We start from the raw sequence: 26876 nt of genomic DNA, 5'->3' as shown, positions 1-26876 counted from the left end.
CCCCCTTGTGCCTGATTATCTTGAGTTCTGTGCCCATCCTGAAACCACTCTGGCAAGTCTCACTGGGCAGGTCCTTCATGTTTTCATAGACTGGGGGTGGAGAGTTTGAGGCTGCCTGAACTACTGTGACAGATAGTGAGTGAGGGAAGATGCCCAGAGAAAATCTGGGACTGTCACCAGAAAAAGGGGAGTAGATGCTGGCAAAGCAGAACACAAATGCCCACTTGTCTTATGTTCTCAGTACCTAGCTGAGTGCCCGGTGGGTGCATGATGTAGGTACTCTCTCATAAATGCTGACTGCTGGGCTGCAGCGCTATTCGTGCAATATTTAAGATATTTGTAAGGTCAATAGAATTTTGTAGGCCATTCTGGAAACCTACTTTGTTTCCAAGGTAAATATTTGACTTAAATGTCAACCTACTTAAAAGTGAACTTTGTGGTAGACATTGATGATCACATAAGTACAGGCTTACTAGAGACTCTTTAAGCTAGTTCTGTTCTCAGGGATAGGACAGTGAAGAAGGTAATCAACAGTATTCAGGAGCTGATTTTAGAAGTCAAATTCACTCATACTCATGCATCTCTTTAGTCAAGAGGTGTTTATTGAGTGCCTGTGGGCGCCATTTACGGCGGTGTCTGGGTAGTGAGAGCGCCCAGATGCATGAGGCATGGCTTGAGCTCTGCAGATCACATAGCCGAATGAGAGAGACAGTGTCCTGGGATAAATGAGCAGCTTTCCTTCTGAAAGCTTCCTGGAGGAGTCCTGCCTGAGCTGTGTGAGCCCTGAGGGACCAGTAAGAATGACCAAGAACTGGAGAGATGATGTCAGAGGTTGCGTAGGGTCGGATAGGTCTTTTATGGGCAGAGACACTGAGATTGAGAAATATCGCCCCTTGGGAACATGATGAGTAGTTTGCTATTACCTGAGGGAAAAGTGTATATGATGAACATGGCAGGTGTGAATTGGAAGAGAGTGTAGGGTTGGTCAAGGGACAGTGTTGAGAGGGGAGGTTATATAGGTACTCAGGGTGCAGATTATGCTAAGAATTGTGGATTTTATCAGGAAGGCATTTGGTGAATTACCAGACTTGTAACCTGTAAATGATTTGGCGAGAATCTAGAAAGAACCCTGGCAAACTCCTTAATTGTAAATTTACTGATGTGATTTCAGAAAAAAGAGCATTTGATACTTTCATTTTTTAAAAAATTGACATTGTGTTACATATATTGATACATATAGTTTATAAATAAACATGTCCGTAGAACTCTGACCATCTCTCGTTATGAAATATAGACGTTCATGCACACCATCTAAACACTTGAGGTACCTGTTAGGGTCAGGTTTTTATCATTGACAATTGTCAGTGATACAATACAGTACAATACAGTAATTACTGAAAGAAGGTAGAAGTTTGTTTCCTTTTCACAGAAAATAAGTCTAATTGTGGTAACCAAGGGCTGCTATGGTGACTTTGTGAAATCATTCAAATCCTCAGTCCTTCTGGCCCTTTGCTTTGCCAGTCCTGTAGAGTGGCCCTCCTCTTCATGGCCTAACATGTTGATTAGAGCTCCAGCCCTTACGTTTATTTTCCAAACCAAAAGTACGAAGGCCAGAAAGCATAAGCACCTGTCACCCTCTTTTTTAAAAAAAAAAACATTTCCTAAGAGGGTGATATACTTCTACTTATATCTCAGTGGTCAGAGCTTAGCTCCTAGCCTTCTAGCTGCAGACAGGATGGGATATAGTCCTTTCGTAACCAAGCAAACCGGGGCTCCTGTATGTGGCATCCTGGTGCATGACCCAACAATTAGTGTTGAGAGAAACAGGTTTTTACAGGATTCCAACCTCAGAGGGGCTCTTGCTCAGAGCCCTCCTCTTCCATGAGACCCAGCACTTCCCTTGCTGTCCACCAGGCCATAAGCCAAAAACATGCCCTAAAGTTCCCCATATCCATATCTCTTCTTAAGCCAGCTGTGCAAACAGTTCTCCAACCCCTCTGAAAGTATACTGGTGGGTTTCAGAGTCACCATCCTCTCGCAGCAGCTGTCTCCTTCAGGACCGGGGTATGTTGTTCTCAGCCTCCAGCGGTAGTCCAGGAAAACATGTGCCAGGCTACATGGATCATGGTGGAGTCGGGAAACCACGTGTCCCAAGAAAGTGTCTTCTCTGCAGGTCCTGCAGATGTACAGAAGTCCTGCCGCTGCAATGCCCACGGGTTTTTATGGCCAGAGGTTTTGGGGCTTTATTTCTCTGCACTGGAACCCTGGGTTGTGTGGTCTGTCTTACTCCCCAGTTTTTCCTCCTGGTTTATCTGCATGCAGATGTGGGACTGCTTGGTCTGCCAGCTGCCACCTTGACACATGTCCTCTCTGCCCTGGCTGCCCATCTTGGCCCCTCCTACCAGTCTGGATGAAAATTTCTTGTTTAACTCCTTGGTTGTTGGACTTCCATACAGTTCAATTTTCTGGTAGTTCTGGTTATTTTTTGTTTTTAAATTTGTTGTTGTCCTTCTTTTGGTTGTACGAGGAGGCAAAGTGTATCTACCAATGCCTCCACCTTGGCCGGAAGTCATTTTTCCTTTTATTAATGCTGATCTTTTGGAATCAAATTTTAGTCCATTTTCTCTTTGTGTTTCATAGTAGAGATTGGAACCATCTAGTTATTGTAATTTGTGAAGGTCCCTTCTTATGTCACCCTAAAATCTTTTAGAATTGTTTTTCCTGAAATTTTCACCCAGGTGAACAGTTATATCTCTTAAACTTTTCTCACTAGTATAATTTGTTAGCTGTAATAAAGTATTAACAACAATTAAAATAATCATAATTATTGTTTTGTCTATATAGTCTATAATATTCCAGTTAGAAGTCAGGCAGTGAATAGGAGTTTTAATAATTATTGCTGATCTATTATATACTAGGTATTTTACATATTTTATTTCATTTACATTTTTTAAATCCTCACACAAGGGTATGTTTACTGATTTTGGGGAGAGAGAGAGAGGAAGCGGGAGTGGGGGGAGAAACATGAGAAACGTTGATAGGAGAAGAAACATTGGCCCATTGCCTCCATACACGTCCTGACTAGGGATCAAACCTGCAACCTTTTGGTGTATGGGACAGCACTCCTTCCCACTGGCTCAGCGGGCACAGCTCTTTTACTTTTTAAAGCAGCCCTTTTTGGGAACCGCTATTATGTCCACTTCGTTGGTAAAGAATTTGAGGCCTGGAGAGGAAAAGCAAATTTTCCAAGGCTATATACCTAATAAGTGTCAGATCCAGAAACTGAACATGAGTGGCTCTGACTCCACGGGCTATCACGACACCCCTCTGCACAACGCCTCCGTCCAGGACTGCTGCTGATGGCACCCCCAGCCGCTGCCGAGCTGCGCTGCCCAGTGTGGTAGCCTCAGCATATGGAGCTGTTGAGGTTTAAGAAAATTAAATCAAATTACACTACATTAGAACTCAGCTCCTCAGTTGAACTAGCCATGTTTAAGTCACTCAATAACCACATGTGGCTAGTGACTACCATATTGAACAGCACAGATATGGAATATTTTCATCATTGCAATTCATTACCGACGTACTAAGCCAGCGCTTTCCAACCAGTGTGCCACAAGAATTTTAAAAACACATAGTATCTGACTATTTAGTCAGGGGGCACTGACCTCCTTTTTCTTATATTTTCAAATAAAAAAAATGACAACAGCTAGCACAGCCATCGCCATCCAGTGTGAGTGCTCTGCCTTGGACCATAAATACATAGGTCGTATAGTAGAGTTGCATCTTACTGGTCACATCAGGTAATGAGACTGCATCTGACTGGTCAACTCTTGGGGCCGGAAATCCTTGTCTATAAGAATAGGTGCCTGACTTTTTTGAAAAATCACTTTGGAGAAAAAAGGGTGGGTAATTACTACTATTATTTTTTGCAAATCAATCAAAATCATACCTTTTTTTTCATCAGGTCGTCAAATATATTTTTTTAGTGTGCTACAGAATTTTAGTAATTAGTTTATGTGTGCCATGAGATGAAAAAGGTTGAAAATTGCTGTACTAAGCTATTCTAGAATTTCAAGTTAACTCTAATTTCAAATACCGGTTAAACTTCCTTTGGAGACCAGATTATGTCCCTGGAAACAGTTCTATAGCCTTGGGGGGTGAGGCTCCCTGCACCCCCCAAGGATATACAAGTGATAAGGGTAATGCAGGGCTGTGCAGGGTGTGTGGCCTCTAGCAAAATTGGTTTTTCTCTTGCTTTTCTTCTGCACAGGGAAATTTATGGTGTGGTATAGCGGGGAGAAGTGTGGGGGAACATTAGCTGTACTAACTACTTCATTATGCCAACACCACTTTAAATGGATTTTTCTAGAGGCTTACTAGAAAGATTTCTTACACTTTAATATCTTCTCTCATGGTCCTCTTCAAGATTCATTGCCTCTGCTTCTCTTTATACTATCTGACAGAGCATCTTTATTTTCCTCTCTATGTAAACTCCCTCAGTGTACCTTTTTAAAAACATGAATTTGACATTCCACTTCCCCAGCTCTGTTCTATACACACATCTCAAACAGTCCCATCCGCTTTCTGATCGATGGGCTCTTGTATTTAGTCAGATTCTTAGTAACAATGATCTAAAGTATGCCTTTACCCAAAGTAAATTAGTTAGGGTTGACTACTAGCTAAACTTCTAAGGATTAAATTTTTTTTCAAACTTACTTATTTTATTTAATTCACAGAAATAATTTACTTCTTATTTTTGAAATGCAAAACCTTCAAAAATGGAACAAGAAATGTATTTTGCTAATAGTGATAAAATATTTGCCAATGAGTTTACATTTAGAACCCTTGCAGGTTTGTTTCTTTCTTAGTACTTTCATTCTTAATTAAGCTATTACTTTAAATGGGAGGAAATAGACATTGAAGGTATTCAACTGATCTTCCACTTGACAACTAGATGTCAGTGTTAACATACCTGATTAGTTGTCTCAGGTGTGATTTTTGAGGAGGTAAGTCAAATAATTACTCACCTATATGAGGTGTAGATCAGAAAATAAATTATAAAGAAGGAAAAGAAAAAAAGAAATGTATTTTTTCTTTTTATTACTGTCAATCAGAGATTCTTCCCCATAATTTTTCCAGAAAGAGTGATGAAAATAAGAAGGAACATTATTACTATTCAAATGATGTATATGATGTGTGTGATTCTTTCCTACCTTAATAAGAAACATATTTGAGAGCAGGAATTATGCGTGTATTGTCAGTGATATTTCTGACATCTCACCTAGAAGTTTCTCTTATGTAACTAAATCTTTTTTAGTTCACTGATCATAGCAGTGGGAGCATGATACCCCTTATCCTTTCCTTGCAGATCCAATCTGACAACCTTTTAAAATTATTTATTGGGAAAACTGTAATAATATAATCAATAAAAATACCTTAAAATAAATAAATTTTAAAAAATTTATATTGCATTTCTCTAACTTGAGTGTCTCACCTTTTATACTCATGCTTCCTGTGGGTAGATATGCAATCTGCAATAATAACTAAAATATGAATAAAATCAAGCTATAGCAATAAATCAAGATACTGAAAACACATCCCCTCATTCCATCTCCATCAAAAGATCTTGATGGGTGCCTTTCCCCTGGTTCTCTCTCCCCTTTGTGAATTACTTCTGGATCACTTAAGTGATGGAGCTTACTTAGGCAAAATTCTGTTGAATTGTATTTACTTTGATATTTTTAGTTAAACCTTTTCCAAACTCACTGGCAGCCTAAGATATATTTTGGGGGGGCTATAGATTTAAATACAGTAGGAAATATCAGGACAATTTATCTTTGGAAATCAAGTTAATATTTTGATAGAATTGACAGATTTTCTCTTTTAAATTGTTATGTGTTTAACATTTTCCTTAGAAACACACCCATACCCCCAAATAATTATTTTGAAAAGGCAGAAAAATTAGCATCAGTACTACCTTAGTACATCCATTTCTCATCACAGAAGTAACTTTTTAGGCTCCACAGCAGATCCTATCGTGGAACAGCCTGAAACATGTGCATCAGTCAGTGCAGACAGTGACTGCTTTACTGACTTAAAAGCCCGTTGTTCCTGAGAAAGAGTTTCCAGTTCATCTGTTCTTGAGTCACCACGGGAAGCAATCATTTGGCAATTGCTGCTTGTCAGATTTTATATCTTCCAGGCACGTAAAAAAAGAACAGAAAATTAATTATCGATCATAGTACAGACCCAGCACAACCCTGGATTTTCAACCAGCCTGAAAGAAAGAAAAAGTGCTGTTTACCAACTCCACACTCCCAGTTTGCTGCACATAAAGTGAGAATGCAAGCAGGCTACATCTTGCAAATCACATCTTTTATTTAGCAAACCAATTAAATAGTTCTCTAAAGTTTATTTAATTCTGAACTGTTATGATTGTTAGTAGTAACTTAGTTCTTGACCTGAATTATACAAGGTCTGTCCAGAAGGTATCCAGCCATGGAATGTGAAAAATACAGACATTTATTGAAGAAGATACAGGTCGTACATAGGACAATGATGCCTCAGTCCCCTTCAAAGTAGGCATCTTGGGACCTCACACAGGTCTCAATCGCCATCAGCTGCCCATCGTATTTTCCCAAATCTCATCAACTGTCTGAAATCGCTTCCCTTTCAAAAGTGATTTTAATTTTGGGAAAAGCCAGAAGTTGCAGGGGACTAAATCTGGGCTGTAGCGGGGCTGAGTCACCTGGGTGATTTGATGTTTCACAAAAATACTCTGTATGAGACGTGATGCATGAGCAGGTTCATTGTAGCCATGAGGCTGCCAGTCCTTCTGAATCATCTGAATAGTTTCCTCAGAGGAATGTTCAAGCTCAACACAAAATTTGATGCAGATTCGTTGCTCTGCTCACTCAATCATTTTGAATTCGATGGCCACACAGTAAAAATTCTCTCACAACGACGTCTACCACTCCCACTGACTAGCACAGTGAAGTGGTCATTGTTCACACACATGCAGTCCAGTACATTCTCCTTGGCCATCAGGTTACATCAATGGTGCACAAACCGTTCTGTTATATTAACAATGGCTGGACTTTTTCTGGACAGACCTCATAAATAACAGATTTGTGATTTTACAAAGTGATTTTTTTTTGTTAAAGATTTTATTTATTTATTTTCATAGAGAGGGGGAGGAGGGAGAAAGAGAGGGAAAGAAACATCGAATTGGTTGCCTCTCACACTCCCCCAACTGGGGACCTGGCCTGCAACCCAGGCATGTGCCCTGACCCGAAATCGAACCAGTGACCTTTTGGTTCACAGTCCAGTGTTCAATCCACTGAGCCGTATCAGCCAGTGCCAGTGATCTTTATATACTTTCTTTTTGTTTGTTTAAAAGCCTTCCTTATTTATGTTTCAAGATCTCTCTAATGCTTTTGACAAAGATACAGTTTATAGTTAAAATTTATTTTGTATTATGGCAAGTAACTAGTTGTTGAATTTACACTCAGTTGGAAGTAACTTCCTATGATATTACTAACTGGATCTCAAAGTTTCTGGAGACCTATGTACAAGGCAGCGGGGTACTTAGGAGATGATTGGTCCTAGCCGAGTGTCTTGAGCCTAGCAGACATTTAGTATATATTTACTTAGAGACATACGTGCCCTTGTTTTTTCTCTGGCGTCATCTCTAGGCATCTGTGTATGGTTGTGATTTCTGAATGTGTGTGAGCCTTCCTCTTTTCCCATCTTCTGTGATCTGGTTTTATTTCCAGATGCCTGCTTCATGAATCCTGGCTTCTCCTATTTCCTTCCTTCCTTCCTTCCTTCCTTCCTTCCTTCCTTCCTTCCTTCCTTCCTTCCTTCCTTCCTTCTTTCTTCTCTTTCTCTCTTTTTTCTTTCTTTTTATATATATTTGGGCTATCTAAGCTGTTAACAGCAAATGGGTATTAAAGAAATAGCTATTTGGAGCTACTATGTAGTTTTATGATATTTTATCTGATTGTTTTCCTAAGAAGTTTCAAATACCTTTATTTTTAAAACTCTTCATATTTTCTTTTGAATTGTTACAGGGTATACACATAACTGATTTTGTGTGTGTTTGGGGGAAGAAAGAGGGTGATAATTGCAAAATATCACAGCAGCTATGCTTACAGAGTTCAAATTTGGACTGCCATTTAAAGACTATGGCAGAATCTGAGAAGCATTTTGAACGCGCTTTTCTTTAGCAGAAAGACAGCGAAGGCATGCCCTTGCAGTTACTTCCCTTACTCTTCCCATAGTCTCTCTTGGTCTGTCCAAATTTCTATTTGGTCTGTGAACTTTTCATATTTGGGCACCTATTAATTGTTTCTCTCACTTAAAAACTTACCTAAACCTTAAACAGGTGAATTTTGTGGTATGTGAGTTATTTCTCAGACTGTTTTTATTTAAAAAACCCGAAAAACAAAAAAACTTTCCTTGAACTTACCTAAAAGCATTTTCAGTGATATTGGGAAGCAGCTTTGTAGTAACGTTAGACGTTGAGGAACAAATAGTTATTTATCTAAGGTTCCGAGTGATATGGCTTGTAAGAATTACTTCTCTTTCCTATTTTTTGTATAACTTAAGCCTATATATTAATGGAGGGTAAAAGCATGTATAAGAGACAATGACTAAAATATGTAAATCTTATTTTTAGCATTGGAATGCAGTTAGAGAGACGAATAGAAGCGCTAAATGTTTCACTTCATGCCTGGCCTGGGCAGCAGTTGGCAGTTTGAGATCCAACTAGACCAGCGATTTGCAGCCTTTGTCCTCTCCTGACACACATAAACTAGTCACTAAAATTCTGTGGCACGCCCATCTGGCAGAAAACAGGTGCAGTTTTGATTCATTCGTGCTGGATGGCTGTTGTCATTTTTTTATTTGGCAGTCTGAGGGCAAAGAGGACAGTGCCCTGACTAAATAGGCATTGCTTGTTTTAAAATTTTTGTGGCACAGCAGGGTGCATGCCTGCACTGGTTGAAAATTGCTGCAGTAGGTAATGAAGGCAGTGAGGAATGTGCTGCAAAATTTGTTGTTTTGACTTCTTTCTGTTATGAACAAGTCGATATTAAGGACTTTACATTTGAAGATATCCCACTTCTCCTTACAGAAAGCTGTGTACCGGCACAGGTGGTGGCTGCCATTGATGTGAACAATGTTGCTAACGCAGTGTACAAGCGTAATTTCCCCCACACACAGTTACTGGCCAAGACCATTGAAGTGAGTAACTATTATTATTGTCTTCATAAGTATAAGCGAGGAAAATGCGACTGACAAACACTGCAAGACGCTAGTATCCAAATTCAAGGATAAGTCATATATAAATGAAAAAGTTTAGGAGAAAGGAATTAGTGTTTTATATTCTATCAAAGGATAACATGCTATTTTCTGCATTATTATTTTTTTAATCTCCAACTTGAGAGAGAGAGAAAGACCAAGACCAGTATTTGGGTGTCTGAGAGAAAGGATTGAAATGTAAGAAGATGCTTGACTTCTAAATGCCTGGCTTTGTAGTTACATTAAACTTTGCTTGAATCTTCACTTTTAAGCAATACTCATGTACAAATTATATGTATGATATAGAGGGAGTGAAAACAAGGGAGGCAGTCACTGGATATTACTTTTGGGGGGAGTAGGGAGGGGAAAGGACATGACAAATTCGTTTTCTGTCAGACAGCATCAGCAGGTGAAACTACAGTGGTTTCTCTGTAGATCATACATTCACAAGGCTTAGCCTGACCGTGAGAAAGCTCCCGTGTGTCTTTAACAATACCCACTTCACAGTATAAACAGGCACTATCATTGTGTTCACTTACAATTTCAGAAAGAAAGGCCCAACTGGGCAAAAAAATTGCTATTACTTATTTTAGCCAGCCTGTCAAAGGTAAAGGTACTATTTCACATATGATGAGCTAAGCAGAAGTATTTAACACTGAAGTACATTATTTTTAAAACAGTACGAAATTGTTTTTTTCTCCCAATTTCAACCAGTTGCACCCAGTTGAAGGTGCACCCAGTTGAAGGTGCAACTTGAGTTTTGACCCATCCATGCAACAGTGTAACCACAACCATCGTAGTCTACACCTAGGACATCCATCACCCCTGGGATGTTCCTTAGTGCCCCGTTTTAGTCAGTCTCTGACCCCGGCCCCAGCTAACGGATCTGCTCTGTCACTACAGATCAAGTTTTTGATTTCTAGTATATCATAAATAAAACTCTTAAGTGTAATTTTTTGTCAGTAACTCTTATTTAGTGTACTTTTTAGTGTACAAAAATGTATCCATGTTTTGTGTTTATCAGTAGTCTGTCTTATCACTGCTGAGTAATATTCTGTAGAATGGAATATTATATACTATATTATGTATATCCACTCATATGATATGGATAGACATTTAGGCTGTTTCCAGCTTTTGACTATTATAAAAATGTTCTTATGAACATTCACGAACAAGCCTTTGTGTAGACCTTTGTTATTTCTTGTGGATAGATACCTAAGAGCAGGACTGTTGGGTTATATGGTAAGTTTCTTTACCTTTATGAGAAAATGCTAATTGTTTTCCATTGGGTTTGTACCATGTTACATTCTCAAAATCAGTGTTTAATTGTTTCAGTTGTTTTACATTTTATCAACACTTGCTATTGTCAGTCTTTTACATTTCAGCTACTCCATGAGCATATAGTGGTATTGCAATTTTTTTGTGTGGTATTGTGAATTTAATTTGCATTTTTCTGATGATGAACAATATTAAGTATCTTTTCACATGCTTGTTGGCCATTTCTATGTTCTGTGATGAAACTTCTTGCCCGATTTTTATTATTTGGCATATTTGTGTTATTTAGTTTAAAGAGTTGTTTAAGTTTTCTGGATTCAAGTTGTTTGTTAGAAATATGTATAAAATTATTTTCTCTACTTTTGTAACTTGTCTTTTTATTTCCTTTACTGAATTTATAAAAGTTCAGAAATTATTTATTACTTTTTTCTTTTATGGGACACTTTTTTGTGTCCTAAGAAATCTTTGTTTACCCCATTTCCCCCTGCTTCTTCTGAAGTCTACTTTTCCTGATTTTAATATAGCCACTTCCACTTTCTTATGATTAGTATTTGTGCATATATACTTTTCCTGCTTTTAATTTTATCCTATCTGTGTCTTTATATTGAAATTAGACTTATTGTAGACAACATACAGTTCAGTCTTGATTTTTTTACTTATCCTGAGAATCTCTGCCTTTAATGGGAGTGTTTGTACCATTTGCTGTTAGTCTTATTGTTAATATTGTTGGACTTAATTCTTCGTCATTTCTTTTCTGTTTTTCCAATCTTTAAAAAAAAAATTTTCCCTCTTTTTCTGCCTGCCTTTTGATTTTTAAAAATATTTCATCATTCTCTTATCTTCTTAGGTATATCTTATTATATATCTTTTATTTCCTTAGTGACTCTTCTAGGGTTTACAACATGTATGTTTAATTCATGGGAGGCTACCTTCAACTATCATTATAATATTTCGTGGGTACATTGTAACAGTGTACTTTCCTTTCACCTTCCTGTCTGTTTTGCTATTGCTGTTGTGCACTTTACTGCTGTATGTGTTACAGACCCCAAAACACGCTGTTGTTGTTGTTTGGATTAAGTAGTGCAATATTTTTTAAAGGGTTTTAAAAGGGCAGGTAATATTTTATATTTACCTATGGTTCCACTATTTTCTGCACTCTTCACTTTTTATAATCAAAGTTTTCATGTGATATAATTTTTTCTTCCTGAAACACCTCCATTAGCATCTCCTGTCATGTACATTTGGCAGGTGACAGATTATCTCATCTCTTTTAGAGTGGAGAAGAATTTTATATATTTCTATTGTGAAATACAATTTTCATTGACTCATTGGTTGTATTCATTTTTCAAGGACATTTTCATAGCATTCAATTAATTTAAAAGTCTTTTCATTGTTACCTGGTTTGCTTAAGTTCTGACTAGAAGTTATAATCTTTTCTTTTCTCCTAATTTATTGTTTATTTCTCTGGATGCAATTAAGATTTTGTCTTTATCACTTACTTTCATGAATTTTATTTTGATGAGCTTTTGTATATTTTTCTTTATTCATACTGCTTTGTCCTCATTATGCTTTTCTTATTTCTGGTTTTTATCAAATTTGGGAAGGTTTTGGCCATTATAGCTTCAAATATTTTGTCCGTCTCCTATCCTCACTTACCTCTAATTTATATGTGTGCTTTGGGTGTGGGTATGTGTATCTGTGTATATATAAATATTTCTTTCATATTATTATTCTACTGGAAACACACTGTATTGCTGTATCTTCAGGGTTTTGTGTGTTTTTTTCATTGTGTAATTTTTCATTTCAGATGTTTTTTCATTTAATTCTTTTTTATATTTTCAATTTTCTCATATGTCTCATTTTCTTTCTTTAGGTCCTTGAACAAATTGATAATATTGATAATGACTGTTTTAAAATCTTGGCTAATTTCATCATCTCTTTCATTGTTGAATCTGTTTATATTGGTAGATTCTACCTCATATTTAAAAAGGGATAGGAGGTTAATGGAGAACTTAGAAGTGATGAGAGGCTTTAGGGATTCTGTGTTTAATAAAACAGCATATACTGATCATTTGAACATTTGCTTTATGCAAGGCATTTAGCTTTTCAAGGGAAGACAGATATAACTAAGGTACAGTCTTTGCCTTTCAGAACTTACTATTTAGTGCAGAAGTTGGACTTGTAAACCATACTCTTTGAGTAGACTGATTGAATGTGGCATAAAAATATATTTCTACTCCAAAACTTTATTCCTTTTTCTAATAGAAATAAGAAAAGAATAGAAAAGAGGGGATGGAAAATCATTATTAATTAAAATAGGATTTAGCCATAAGCCCAAACCAAAAGCTGTGAAGAATATGTGCAGTGGAGCTGGGACAAAATCGAATGAGGATGGCAAAACCGCATGCAGACCTCTACATAGTTTGTGCAGCTTGAAAAAGGATAGAATGGCAAGGGAGGAGACCAATATGCCCAGCAATTATTTGTTCAAAATTAGGAGAAGAGACACTTAAAAATTTAAATCACTAGGCTTAAAGGGTCATTGCAACCTCTGCATGCTTTCTGCCTGCCCTCCATGCGACCTGGGTTAGGGACAAAGGCATCATGCTCTTAGATGAAAGGGTATTGCAGGTTCTTCCTGGGAACAGTGCAGCCACAAACTACCTGAATAGGGCTGCCACAGTTTCACCTTGTCTTTCAGCAAACTCCTAGGTTTACATATAGAATGTACAACAGAAAAATACCAGTAAGAAGCAGAAGAAAATTTCAAACATGTCTGTGGGAGCTTGAAACATTAAAATAAAACATGATATATGCAAAACAAGAACTCAAATAAATACATGAGTATATAAAGTTCAAAAAGCAATAAGACAATAAATAGTAGGGCTTGAAAAGTATCAGTGGTCTGAAAAAAACAAAACAGGAGAAAAATGAAATAACTATAGAAATAAAAGTCATGTCAGAGTAGCAAAAAGTAAAATGGCTAGTGCCGCAAATAGGTCATGAAGGGTGGAACTTGAGAAAAATGAAGCAAAATAAAATGGAAAACAATACAGGTCAGAATGTTGCAGAACAAACAACTACTGAAGACAAAAGTGATCCATGAGAAACATAATTAGTGCCCCTGAAGATGATAAAACAAATGTAACAAAAATATTAACAGAAATAGATGAAAAATTTCCTAAAATAACAACCTATAGCAACTCATGAATTATACTACCCACGGTGCTTTATTGAAAAAAATTACTTGATCACTTAATCTAACAAAGCAAGAGATGAACCAAGTAGAAAACCCAGGAATGAAGCTGCCTTGTTAGGAAGAAATTATGGTTAGAAAACAGAGTGAAAATGTAAACCTTTGCGGTGTAGAAATAATAATGTAATTGGAGTAGGAAAGGAAAGTGAGACTAAAAAGTACATTTATCTTCGAAGGGTGAATGAAGCTATAGATTTTTAGGACAATATTTAGTGTTATTGTAAGGCACTCAGTTGAGCTGGGAACTACTGAGCTTTCAGGGGTTAGAGTAGCTGATTAGAGCAACAAGGCAAATGAAAGAGTGAAACCTTAATTATGTACTGTGGTGATAAATGCAAGTCTCTAAAACGCAGAAGAAATGCAGACACCCCCGTTTTATTTCTCCATGTGACAGCACCCTGGTGGAGAGTTGGTGGATCAGCACAGACGTGGGGTCAGCTCCCTGTTGAGGGAGCCCTCGACGTTGCGGGAAGGCTGGTCACGGGGGATAAGGCCAGGTGTGGAAAGTACTGTTAGTGGAAGTGGGGAGAAATATCTTCAAGGTTTCTCCCTTCTCCCCTAAGGAGACCTTGGCGGAAATAGAGGGTGCCTGAAGAGCACCTCTGCGCAAGGTCTCTGATAAAGGATAAAGGGACCTAGGAATGCAAATATGTGAAGAGCACCACTGGCCCAGGGACCTGAGACCGTGACTGCAACCGCCCTCAGAGGCTGAGGTGCACTGCCCTGCCCCCATTCTGCAGCCGTTGGGCGGCATCCCCAGTGAAGCCTGTCCCCTCCCGGGCAGAGCTTTTGTGATCAATGGTCATCAGGCCTGAAAAATCACAGAGAGGTTTTCAACCAGGAGCGGGACCCCTCTGTTATAAAGAAAACTAGTAATAAAACTCAAATCTGTGATTTATTTAGGCAGAAAATGAGAAATTATAAGTCACGATTATGTAAACTTTATGTGAACAGAAACCTTGTTCATTTTTGTATTCCCAGACCTAGCACAGTGCCTGGCATATGGAAGATACTCAAAATATTAATGAATTATGAGCATTGTTTAATGAGCAACATATTGTACTTAAAAATGGGCAAATACCAGGCAAATGCCAACAAAGGATAAACAAGGGGTTCAGAATTAATATTAGAAAAGATGGGCTTAAAGGCATAAAGCATTTAAGAGTCATAGAAAGTTACTTTTTAATGATAATTAGTACAATACTTAAAAAAACATTCGTCATGAATATTCATGTACAAAATAACATCAGGGTTCATAGGGCATGAAACGGTAGGAAATACCCACTCAGTAAGCTTTATCGAATGCCTATTATATGCTACAAAATAGGCAAACCATTGTCTTATGAATATGTAAACTCAGAAATTCTGTGTAAAATATGACCAAATGGATCAGAAGCACATTAAAAGAATAATAAAGCATAACCAAAATGGATTTTATTTTGGGAATACAAAAGTAGCTTAGTATTTAGAAATTCTATTAATATTATGTAACATGTTGACAATTGAAAAGCGCAATCCTATATGCTAGAAAACATTTGACAGAATGTAGTGTCTTTCTGATCACTTTCAGTTTCTCTTAGTAAAATTAGAACAAATGAATACTACCACAAGATATATGTAACACTGATTTTATGTGAGCAGGTATGCACACACACACATACACATGTCTCCAAATCCAGTAACATGTTAAATAGTAAATCCTTAAAAAAGCATTCTCGTGAAGATAATGAATAAGACAAGGATGTGCACTATTATTTAATATTGTTGTAGATATTAGCTAATGCACTTACATAAGAGGAATAGTGTATGTTAAGGAGGATTCCAAAGAATAATTGTATATGCCTGCAAAATACAAAATATATTGTGCTAAAAAATAGTATAAGAAACTATTAGTATATTTAATAGTCAACTAAAATAATATGAACAATTGGTACACTTAATAAGGAGGCTGGTTACAAGGATTTGATAGCCAGCAGTTTACTATATGTAAGTAAAACACATTAGAAAATACAATAGAAGAAAGTTTTTATTTATAGTAGCTAAGTGAAAGTTACAAACACCAAGAAATAAACTTTACAAGAAATCTGCATGACCCGTATGGGAATAAAAGAGATTTGAGAAACAGAAGTATGTTGCACAGGATGACAACATTGTACAATTTTTTTCTTTCTCTTCAGATTAACTATATATACCCTAAAATAGTCAAAAGTTGTTTTCTAATCTACAAAATTCTCCCTAAAGTTTAAGTGAAAATTAAATATAAGAATACCCAGGAAATGTTCTAAGAAAAGAAGGAATAAAGAAGTAGAGAGACAAGTAAAACTGCTCGTTAATATGTGATAAACATTGTTACCACACTGAGTTAATCTAATGTTCTATGAAAGCAAAGCTGTTTTCATTAACCTGTATTGCCAGCTTACGGAAAAAGAATAGATTTCCATTAGCTTTATAATGTCAAATTACAGCTGACCCTTGAACAACATAGGGGTCAGGGGCACTGACCCCCGTGCATCGAAAATCCACGTACAGCTTTTTTGTCCCCCATTCAACCTTGGCTGCCGCCGTCAGACAGAAAGAGTGAGGACCCCTTTTTCTTGAGTCTGCATTTGGCAGCAGACAGTAACTGTAAAACATGCATCCCATACAACGTTTGACTTTCCAAAAACTTAAGTTGTCCCTCGGTATCTGTGAGGGATTAGTTCCAGGACCCCACTGTGTCTACCAAAATTTGCAGACGTGCCACAAGAATTTTTAAAACATGTAATACCTGACTATTTAGTCAGGGGCACTGACCTCTTTTACCTTAGATTGTCAAATTAAAAAAAAGACAACAGCCAACACAAAAATAACTGTCCAATGTGAATGAATCAAAATTGTGCCTATTTTTTTGTCAGATGTGCCGCAGAATTTTAATAATTAGTTTATGTGTGCCAGGAGATCAAAAAGGCTGAAAATCGCTGGCGTAGATCAATGCATATGGCCAGCCCTCCAGGTCTGTGGACTCCCACATGTAGTGCGAAAACGTTATTTATTTTAAAAAATCTATGGATAAGTAGACCCGTGAAATTCACACCTATGTTGTTCAAGGGTCAACTCTATAAAGATAATTTGTGTATATCCATAGCTTGAAGCGCAACACATTTATTGACCTAGAATGCCAGGTTAAAGAAAGTTGAGTCATGTGAGTGATTGTTTTTTGCATAACTGCTCTGTCATTTGGATTGCGCTATAAAAAAAAACAGTTTTCAAGAATCCTTTAAATTTGTAATTTTTCATGTCTAGCTGTATTGGAGCTATTAGCTCTGTTTACCTCAGGATTCTCCTGCTGTAAAAGATTGTTGTTTAATTTTACCTTGGTTCTAGGAACTTAGCCGGCATCAGTCCACATCTAAGTTAGGAAATCAGGAAGCTGCGCATCACATGGCTGTGTGCTGACCGGCTAACTTGGGTGTGATGTGCAGTCTGGTTGTTCTCCCTGCCGCGTGTTTCTGACGGACTGTTCACTGTACGATTTCCAAATTGTTTTTTGTTAGGACCCAATGTTCCAGAGGTGTTTAGGAACTTTTTAATATTAAATTTTGATTTCATTTTACATGTATATCCTGAATTACTTAAAAGCCTGTGAGTTAAAAATGGTAGACATGTACATTTAAACTTTGATACAGTAGAGACAACTAATGTGTTCCCCAGGTTAACTCAGTCTTTACGGAACTCAGAGTACAGCTTTTCCCACTTATTCGTGTACTCAAACTCCGCAGATACGTGTCATGATCAGGAGCGGTGGGTTCTGGGCTTGCTGCTTTAACTCCCTGGTTAAGAGTGCACACTAGGAGCGCTTCATGAGACCTGGCAAACTCGTGACTTGTGTTTCTCTGTACTTTATCTTCTGATACGTAGAACAGAGCAAAATAGCGCATTTTCCAACTGCTTAGCTCAGTAGGGGTTACTTTGATGAACTTCATCTACAATCTTTTGAAGTTCTTTGACTAGACACGACTATAGAACAACATAATTTTGCATAACCGACAGCAGGACCAGTTTCCATTTGGTGTTATGTTGACAGACACATACATGAAAGGGATGGTGACTGGTCAGTACATCCCGTTTCCTAAGTAGAAAATTACTGATGGGGAGGTGTTTAAAACTTCTTTGACCCTATGCCGAAAATCATTTGTTATAAAATAAAGCTCTCCATGTGTGACTCTGGAAAACACAACGGTATCTTGGTGGCAAGAAATGCTTAGGACCCAGGAGAGGACTGCTAGAGCTCTGCTTCGGCCGGCTCTGGGGCTTGGGGAAAGTTGCTTAATTTTTCATAATCTTGGTTCCTCCACAAGATTGCTTTGGAAAGTTAGTTTAACTGAAGTTGATTTGAAAAGTATTGTGTTACATAAACTTTTAGGTATTGTAAATAAAACTATTAACTGTTATAATTTCTGATATATTTATAAATAGCATTTTTACTCCTTTCGCATTCTATACCTCTTTACATTCCCCTCCCAAATGTTTGTTCCTCAGGGCATTACGTTAGAAGAGTTTGACAGATTATCTTTCGATATGATTCTAATGAGCCCTCCCTGTCAGCCGTTCACAAGGTATGTACAATAAATATTTCTCTGTTGAGAAAGAGTACTTTGGAAGGACTAGTTAAATCAAAGCATACCATAGTTTTGAGCATGGACACTTTGAGGTGTATCACCTGCATTTTCATAGTTTTGAAACTTTTCAAAAATAATTTATTTTACCTATTCATATTTATAATTCATTGTTAATTATGAAGAAAATAGCAATTACTGCCACAGGAGCGAAGTGATTTGGTCAGTAGTGGATGTGCAGTGGCCACATGGGACCTCTGTTGTACTGCCTGAGAAGATACAATCTGTGCCTCCTCACGGGAGGGGTACGTTCTGAGAAATGCGTGGCCAGGCGACGTCGTCCTTGTGTAGGCGTCACGGAGCGCACTGACACACGTCTGGGTCCTCTGGTTATGTGCTGCTTCGGGCCACACACCTGTACAGCATGTACAGTACTGAACACTGTAGTCAATTACAACACAATGGTAAGCATTTAGGTGTCTGAACATATCAAAACATAGAACAGGTACAGTAAAAATATGGTGTAAAACATAAAATATGGTACACCCGTATAGAGTATCTACCGTGAGTGGAACTTGCAGGACTGGAAGTTGCTCTGGTGAGTCAGTGAGTAAGTGACTGTGAGGGCCTAGGGCATTGCTGTGCACTTCTGTAGGCTTTATACACACTGCACCCTTAGGCTACTCTAGGTTTATAAAACAACATGGGATTAAATCAAACAAAACAAAACGATGCAATCAAGGGACATGCTGAAAACGTTATATAGATGAGGCTCTTGCCAAGGTAACCTGGCATACTGTTTTACAGCAAACTTAGCTTAAAAAGTAAAAAAGGTACACTCTAAAATGATAAAAAAAATGTATAGTATAATAAATACATAAGCCATTATTTAACCAACATGGTCGATTATCACTTGGTATTATCACTACCAAGTATTATGTACTGTACATAATTATATGTGCTGTTCTTTCATAGGACTGGCAGTGCAGTAAGTCTGTTTATGTCAGTATCCCCACGAACAGGTGATGCATTGGCTATGTATGATGCTATGATGGCTACATCACTAGGCAATAGTTTTTCAGCTCCATTATATAGCCTTGTGCTGGCGGTAGCAGTAACTGATTCTGTACTACTGTCATCGCTTGGATGCTGAAAGGGAAGGGCCAGAGTGAGAAGAACACAAGATTTCTGAGGGATCTGTTCAAATCCACTCTAATCTCCCATTTAAACCTCAGGCCCACTGATGGTTTTAGCCTTGCTTTCAGGTATGAGGAAACTGACACGTGATGTTAAGTAACTTATTTAAGAGTAGGAGGCTAGTAAGTTGCATGGTCCTCTGTTTTCTACTCCTGTGGCCCAATCCAAGTCTTTCTTCCTGCTTGATAATTTGAATGTTTTAAAAAAAAATTTCAATTACAGTTGGCATTCAGTATTATTTTCTGTTAGTTTTGGGTATACAGCATAGTGGTTAGACAATTAACTATTTTGAATCTTATTTGTAAGAAATAATTGCTAGTCCAAATACTGCCTATTTAAATGATCTGTTTTGATCTAGTTGGTGTAAGTAACAAAGTTGCAACTCCTGTTTGTAGAATCAAGACTTCAGCCAGCTTAAGTCTCTCCTTTTTACACTGGACAAGATTAGCTTAGTTTTCCCTACTACTTTGATCTGCTTAGATGGTGTTGCCAGCCTACCCAAGCAGCTCATTCATTGACTGGAACTTTTGTTATCTCATTTGGGGCAGAGCAAATATTGCCATTAGCTTGTGTGTGTGTGTGTGTGTGCATGTATCTTTCCTAATCCAAGTTATTTTAAGAGGGTAATTGACTTTATTCTTCACCACTGACTTCTTGGTCTTTGCCTTATGCAAGTTATTGGCATATTGTTTTGTAAAAATAAATTTTAAGTGTGTTTATTAGATAGATAAGGCTTTCTAAAAAAAATTAAATGAATAAACTCATTTTGTTCTCTGTAGCAACAAGGATGATCATATTTTTTGTGAAGACCAACTAATTTTAATTCACTAGTTTTGACTTTTTAAATGTAATCTGGTATCTTTATGTAAGATTCTTGATAAACTTATGTGTTTTCTCAATCCCTTTAGAATTGGTCTGCAAGGTGATGTGACTGATCCAAGGACAAATAGCTTCTTATATGTTCTAGATATCCTCCCAAGGTAAAACTCAGATTCCTGTACAGACTTACCCTAAATTTAAAACTCTGGACCTGGGGATGTGATGTTGGTCATTGTATAGGAATTAGCATTGTATGCGTGCTGCCTCGAGATACTGCGCAGTCATTTATCCTCTGCCCTGACTAATAACTGCAAGTGTGTTCTGATTCCACAGTTGCCACTACAGTGAGTGACAGGGGATTATAGCCAATAGCTGAATTCTATTGCCTGTGCTCATAGTATCAATGCAGATGAAGCTTTTGTTAGCGAATGCCGGTGCCCATGGCCTGGAAGCTTGCGCCAACCCTGGGAGTCACCATTCGGTGTACAGGGCAGCCCTCTGAGCTGCGGTGCAGAGGCTCTGTGTGAAACCATGTTTTGAGATAAACTCAATGGAAATTGACATTTCAGATGTTAACTTTATCAGGTGTGCCACTATTAATGGGAAAAAATGAATAAAATGAGTTGTTTTCATCCCTTATACAATTCTTTTATTAAAAAAAGAGAGTTCAGGAAATTACTTACATCGTATTTCCCACAGTAAGGATTTTCTTTGTATCTTACTTCTTAGAAATGAGATTTTTGGAATTCCATTTGTTTTTGTTTTTGTATTTTTTTTAGATTACAAAAATTACCGAAGTATATTCTTTTAGAAAATGTTAAAGGTTTTGAAGTATCTTCTACAAGGTAACAAATGTATTTGTCTTGTGTTCATCTTTAACATAGTATAAATATATTAAATAGTGTTAAATATAGTAGGAGCTATTGTGAAATAAAGATCTTAGAAATAAACGTGTACATTCTGAAATTTTATATCATATGTTACTTACTTTATTGAGAATGTTGATTCTGACTAATTAATAATATAAAGCATCACAAGGTTAAGTTTAACTGAGTCTTTCCCATTCTGATGTTTGAGTGTTCACAGAATGAGCACTCACTTTAATGAGAAGATATTTCTCAGTTTTAAGTGTGTATATTGGTGCCTATTTCTTTAGAAGCAGGAGTGTCTTCGGTAAGAATTGGTCCTAAAGGTCCATCCATGTTGTCACCAATGGCAGTATTTCATCTTTTCTTATGGCTGAGTAGTGTACCACTGCATATGTGTACCACGTCTTCATCCAGTCATCCACTGGAGAATCTTGAGAATATCATGTTAAGCAAAATAAGTCAGTGAGAAAACGTTGAGTCGTATGATTTCACTCATGTGCAGTACAAAACTGAAAGCAACAAATCAACAAACAAGAAAAACAAACAAATGAAAACTCACAGACACAGACAATAGTATGGTGGTTACCAGAAGGAAGGGGTGGGGGGATCAAATAGGTATATAGTGACAGAAGATTTGACCTTGAGTGATGGGCACACAATGCAACATACAGATGATGTATCATAGAATTGTGCGCTTGAAAGCTATACAATTTTTATTATTTACTTACTGCATTGTTTTATTAACTAGTGTCACCCCAATAAATTTAATCGACAAAAGAGAAAAAGAAAGATTTGGCCTTGTGGACAGGCACTTTCTGTCACAGTCAGACGGGAGAAGCAAGCCCGTGTCAGGGCCCTTTCCGATGGTGACCCAGCTAGAGAGAGAGAGCACATCCAAGTTTTTGATTTAGCTGCTGTCTCTAACAGTGTTGCCCCATCTGATTTGCCACAGATAGTTCCAGTGCACGTAGCAAATTTATTATCAGTACATGAATGATTCTGTTTCTCACCAGTTTGGATAAATTATTTGATAACTGTATTTATTTATAATGGAAATTATCTCCTTTGGGGGGAAATATAATTTATTAAGTACTGGACTTAATAAGGACCTAGGATTATTCTTTCTAAACAACTTGAGTGGAGGTACAGTTTTCACTTAAAATGCAGTTTTATGTATGATATTTTATGTAAGAACTCCATTTTCAACTGTAGGATGAAAGCTTTTCTTTTTTCTTTCCTTTTATATTTTTGTCTTTTCAGAGACCTGTTAATAAAAACAATAGAAAATTGCGGCTTTCAGTACCAAGAATTTCTATTATCACCAACCTCTGTAGGTACCAACATTATAAACTCTTATATAAATTTTCTCAAAGGGAATTTGAATCAGTAAGAAGAATGTATCTATATGGATAATATAGGTAAATCTTACAATTAGTTCAGACATGGGTTTTACTTTCAAAGAATATAGTACAGGCCTATGGATTCACTTATACATATTTTATGAAAAATATATATTATATAACTTGAAACTCACAGAGAATATATTTTTCTTTCTACACAGAAAAAAAAAAGATGTTTTTTCTTTCCACACACAAAAAAAGATGTTTTGAAAAATATGTGAAATACGGTATTTACAAACTAGGTGTGCTGTAGTTTAGTAATGCTTCAAAATAATCCAGAATAGAAAACAGAATGAACATAGGATACTTTCTAATTCCTTTGGGGGGGCATACCATTAAAATACAAACATTGCTTCTATTTCATGGCTGAGAAATTGATTATGATAAGAATTTGGTAGATTTTTGATATTATAAGTATCACTGTCTATTTTTTAATCTTTGTGTTTATTAGCCTTTTACCTATTTTTACAATTATCACCTTTTACCTATTTTACAATGCTTTGCCCTAACATTAGAAGAAAACCCATTTCAAAAATTAATGTCCATATTTTTGTTTTTATTTCTGTTGTTGTTACTGAAATTAAGTACACCCTAAGACTGCAAATCAAGTACATTAAAAAAACCTTACCATTCACAATGACTTCTCTGTAGGATCCGAGGTATCGCACTACTTTGTGGCCAACCCACATTGCACAGGGCCGGGGTGATAGATGCCCTGGGTGGTACGGGGCTTGTAACCTCCATCCGTCTTCCTCTTTTCAGTCCGTTCCTTTATTTAATAAATTTTTATCGAATAAACACTTACTTCATATGTGGAACTATCTTTAATGGACTGTATAGGCTACTGTTATGCTTTAAACCTAAAACTAAATTAACACCAATATAAAAAAATTAGATGTCCAGCTGTGGAAATTGGCAATATATCAAATCTCAAATTTTATTTCATTTTTATTGCCTTTTACTTTTAAAATTTGGTGAATCCTTTTTTAATAAAATGAGGAAATAAATAGCTAAGAATAGCTGTATTTTATTTCTTTATAGGTACATAGTATCAATAATGAATGTAAAAATGTCTATATAACTTCTTTCCTGGGAAATATAAAATGAAAGTGACTCATAGACATATGATTTATCAGATTCAATCTTTATTTCATTCAAAATAAGGTATGAAAAAGCAGTTTAAAGGGTTTAAGGGTTGGTGCAAAGAAGTCTTCCACAACTCAGTAATAGAATTTTTTTATAGCAGAGGCTAAATGTATCCCTCTCTGAGTTTCTTTACTAGATGCTAACGGTTGATACAGATGTCTTTAATTTCCAGCTTGGCATTCCAAATTCAAGGCTACGGTATTTCCTGATTGCAAAGCTTCAGTCAGAGCCATTACCTTTTCAAGCCCCTGGTCAGGTATTATTGTTGTTGTTGTTGTTATTTCATTATTATTATTTATCTATTGGAAATGTATCTCAGCGTGCTAATTTATTTCAAGAACTACTTTGTGGAAATTATATATATTATATATATATTATATATAATATATATATATAATTGAACCTATGATATAGACCATGCCCTAGGTCTATCCCCTAGGCACTTTTTTCTAATGATGCCAGTTTTATTGCTTTAAACAAAACACTTTTCTTTCATCATTAGAAAAAAAATGAGTTAAAAGTTTTTAAAAATTACCATTAATGCTGTTATCCTCCTTTTCCTTCTATAATTTACCTTCTGACCATTGACTATTTTGCATTTATCATAATTCTCCCAACAAAACCCATTGACTACTTTTGATAAAATTCAATTATACTATCTTTAAAAAATGGCTTAAGAGTATTTTCATGCATTGGTTGCATTTTTGTTGAATGTAATTTAGCCTTAATTGATTAAAAGTAGTAATGATGGTACAAACTAGAATAAAATGCTCAGTTGCTATAATAGGGTATCTAATTATGGAGGCAGTTGTACATGCTTTGTCAGCAGCTGGTCTGAATAATAGAGCTTCAGTGGTTCAGGTAAAGCTCTCCATAGCCATCACAGGTAAGAACTTAAAGTCATGTCCTGCTAACGGGGTCAGTAGCGTAATTTCAGTCCCCTGCATTCCAATATCAGCACAGTCCCCGTCCCATAGTGGGCGATTCCAAAAAGAATGTATAAAGTATATTTACAAAGATTCATCATTAAATATTCCTGGAACTTTTTTCCCCTCCAAAATAGGACTTTATACATAGTTATATGTTTTGTAGGAACAAGTTTTTCCTTATGGGACTCAAGAGTAGAAATAACCTTTCAGGGTGAAAGTGGTTTTTTTTTAGTTACTACTTTTTCTTTAGATCATGGGTATGTTCTAGTTTTTCTTCTTTGATAAAGGGGTAAAGTGGGCTTTTTCAAAGCACAGTTTCCAAAAATGCTAATGTTGCTTTCTAAACTTTTTTCACAGATATGTCCTACATGTTCTACATTTATTCAATATCTGTTACTTTGTTGAATGTTTATTAATAAATACAGAAAGTAGTAACTCCATGAAATAAATCATTTGCAGCCAGATGACACAAAAGCTGTAGAAGAAAAAATTGTAATAATTTGCATAAATGCAAGTAAATCACAGTTTTTATCTTCTTAATGACTCTATAAAGACTAAAAGGTTTTTTGTATAATGTTGACTAGATGTTATTAATTTCTTTTATTTTTAATAAAGCTTTGTACAATTTGTGTATTTTTGCTTAATGCTAGGTACTGATGGACTTTCCCCAAATTGAATTTGAACATCCTCAAAAACATGCAATAGATGCAGAAAAGAAAATTGAAGGAAAGAAAACGGAACCAAATGTTTGCTTTGATAGCAGCAGACAATGTTCTGGAAAAGAAGCCATTCTTTATAAGCTTGAAACTGCTGAAGAAATTGACCGGAAACATCAACAGGACAGTGACCTCTCTGTGCAAATGCTACAAGATTTTCTTGAAGACGACGTTGACACAGATCAGTACTTTTTACCACCGAAGTCATTGCTGCGATATGCTCTTTTGTTAGACATTGTTAAGCCCACGTGCAGAAGGTCCATGTGCTTTACGAAAGGGTAGGTTTTAAGAGACTCTATTCATAGTATGTCCACAATAACCAGGTTTTTGTACCCATTGTTTTGTGTAGTTCTTCTCAAAACAAGGAGCATTTTACAAAATGTTTCTGCTAGAATGAGTTTTTCCCCTTAATGGTCTGCTTTCATGTTCCAATAGAGTGCACAAGTAAAAATTCCTTCTTGGCAGAACATTATGTGCAGAACCCACAGAAGTGCCCATAAAAGACGATGCTGTTTGTTTGGTGACTTTCGTATGAGCTTAATTACCCGCGGTAGAAACATTATTTGTAAAGATGCTGAATTGCTGATTTTTAGCACTTCTTTTTCATGGCACATCAGACCTCAAAAATTTATGTCCACTCATGATCAGTATAGAAGAAGAAATTAAATTTTAGTATCAAAATATAAAATTGAATCATCTGGCACATGTTAGAGTATATTTTAAATTTTATTCAGTTTTGCCCTCGCTGGGTGGCTCAGGTGGCTGAAGTATTGTCCCATATGCCAAAAGGTTGTGGAGTTCCGTCCCTGGTCGGCGCGCATGCAGGAGGCAGTCGATCAGTATCCCTTCCTCTCTTTTTCTCTCTCCCCTTTCCTTCCTTTCTAAAATCAATAAACATATACTTGGGTCAGTATGAATTAATTAATTAATTTTATTCAGTTTTAAAAATAAGTAACATATTCTTATGGTTCAAAATATAAAAGGTATTAAGATTTTAAGACTCTCTTCTACTCTTGTCTTTTCCCCATTCAGTTTCCCTTTCTACATGCAACCAGTAATTTCAATTTACTATCTAATCTTCCAGAGGTAGGTCCTATGTGTGAGGGTGTATTTAAATATACATGTATATTTTACCCCCTTCTTTAAGTAAGTGGTAACACATTAAATACATTATTATGTGCCGTTTTTTATTGCACAATATATGAATCGGATATTATTGCATGTAAGTACATAAAGAAGTTTTCTATTCTTTCACTGCCTGGCTTATTTTACTTAGCATAATAAGCCAGCTAATAGTTAGCTCTCCCCTTTAAGTGGAACCTAATCAACAAAACAAACAAGCAAAATATAACCAGAGACATTGAAACT

The 26876-nt window shown here is 36.6% G+C and overlaps 1 protein-coding gene across 3 annotated transcripts in view; it reads left to right on the top strand.

The window, feature by feature from the left end:
* The window catches only part of TRDMT1 (tRNA aspartic acid methyltransferase 1), a 43401-nt gene that overhangs the window by 6067 nt on the left and 10458 nt on the right, over nucleotides 1-26876 (top strand). For 2 of the 3 annotated variants that reach the window (XM_045183674.2, XM_024575825.3), the window contains exons 2-8: nucleotides 9140-9249; nucleotides 18356-18432; nucleotides 20538-20609; nucleotides 21228-21293; nucleotides 22578-22647; nucleotides 24036-24119; nucleotides 25443-25786. In XM_045183674.2, the coding sequence (XP_045039609.2) occupies nucleotides 9140-9249; nucleotides 18356-18432; nucleotides 20538-20609; nucleotides 21228-21293; nucleotides 22578-22647; nucleotides 24036-24119; nucleotides 25443-25786 (823 nt within the window). The remainder of the gene's footprint in view (nucleotides 1-9139; nucleotides 9250-18355; nucleotides 18433-20537; nucleotides 20610-21227; nucleotides 21294-22577; nucleotides 22648-24035; nucleotides 24120-25442; nucleotides 25787-26876) is intronic. The other variant, XM_045183671.2, reaches the window with a different exon arrangement.

This window comes from Desmodus rotundus, chromosome 4, assembly GCF_022682495.2.
Source record: "Desmodus rotundus isolate HL8 chromosome 4, HLdesRot8A.1, whole genome shotgun sequence".
Lineage (NCBI taxonomy): Eukaryota > Metazoa > Chordata > Mammalia > Chiroptera > Phyllostomidae > Desmodus > Desmodus rotundus.
The sequence above is the reverse complement of the archived record's forward strand: the minus strand, read 5'-3'. Positions and strand labels throughout refer to the sequence as shown.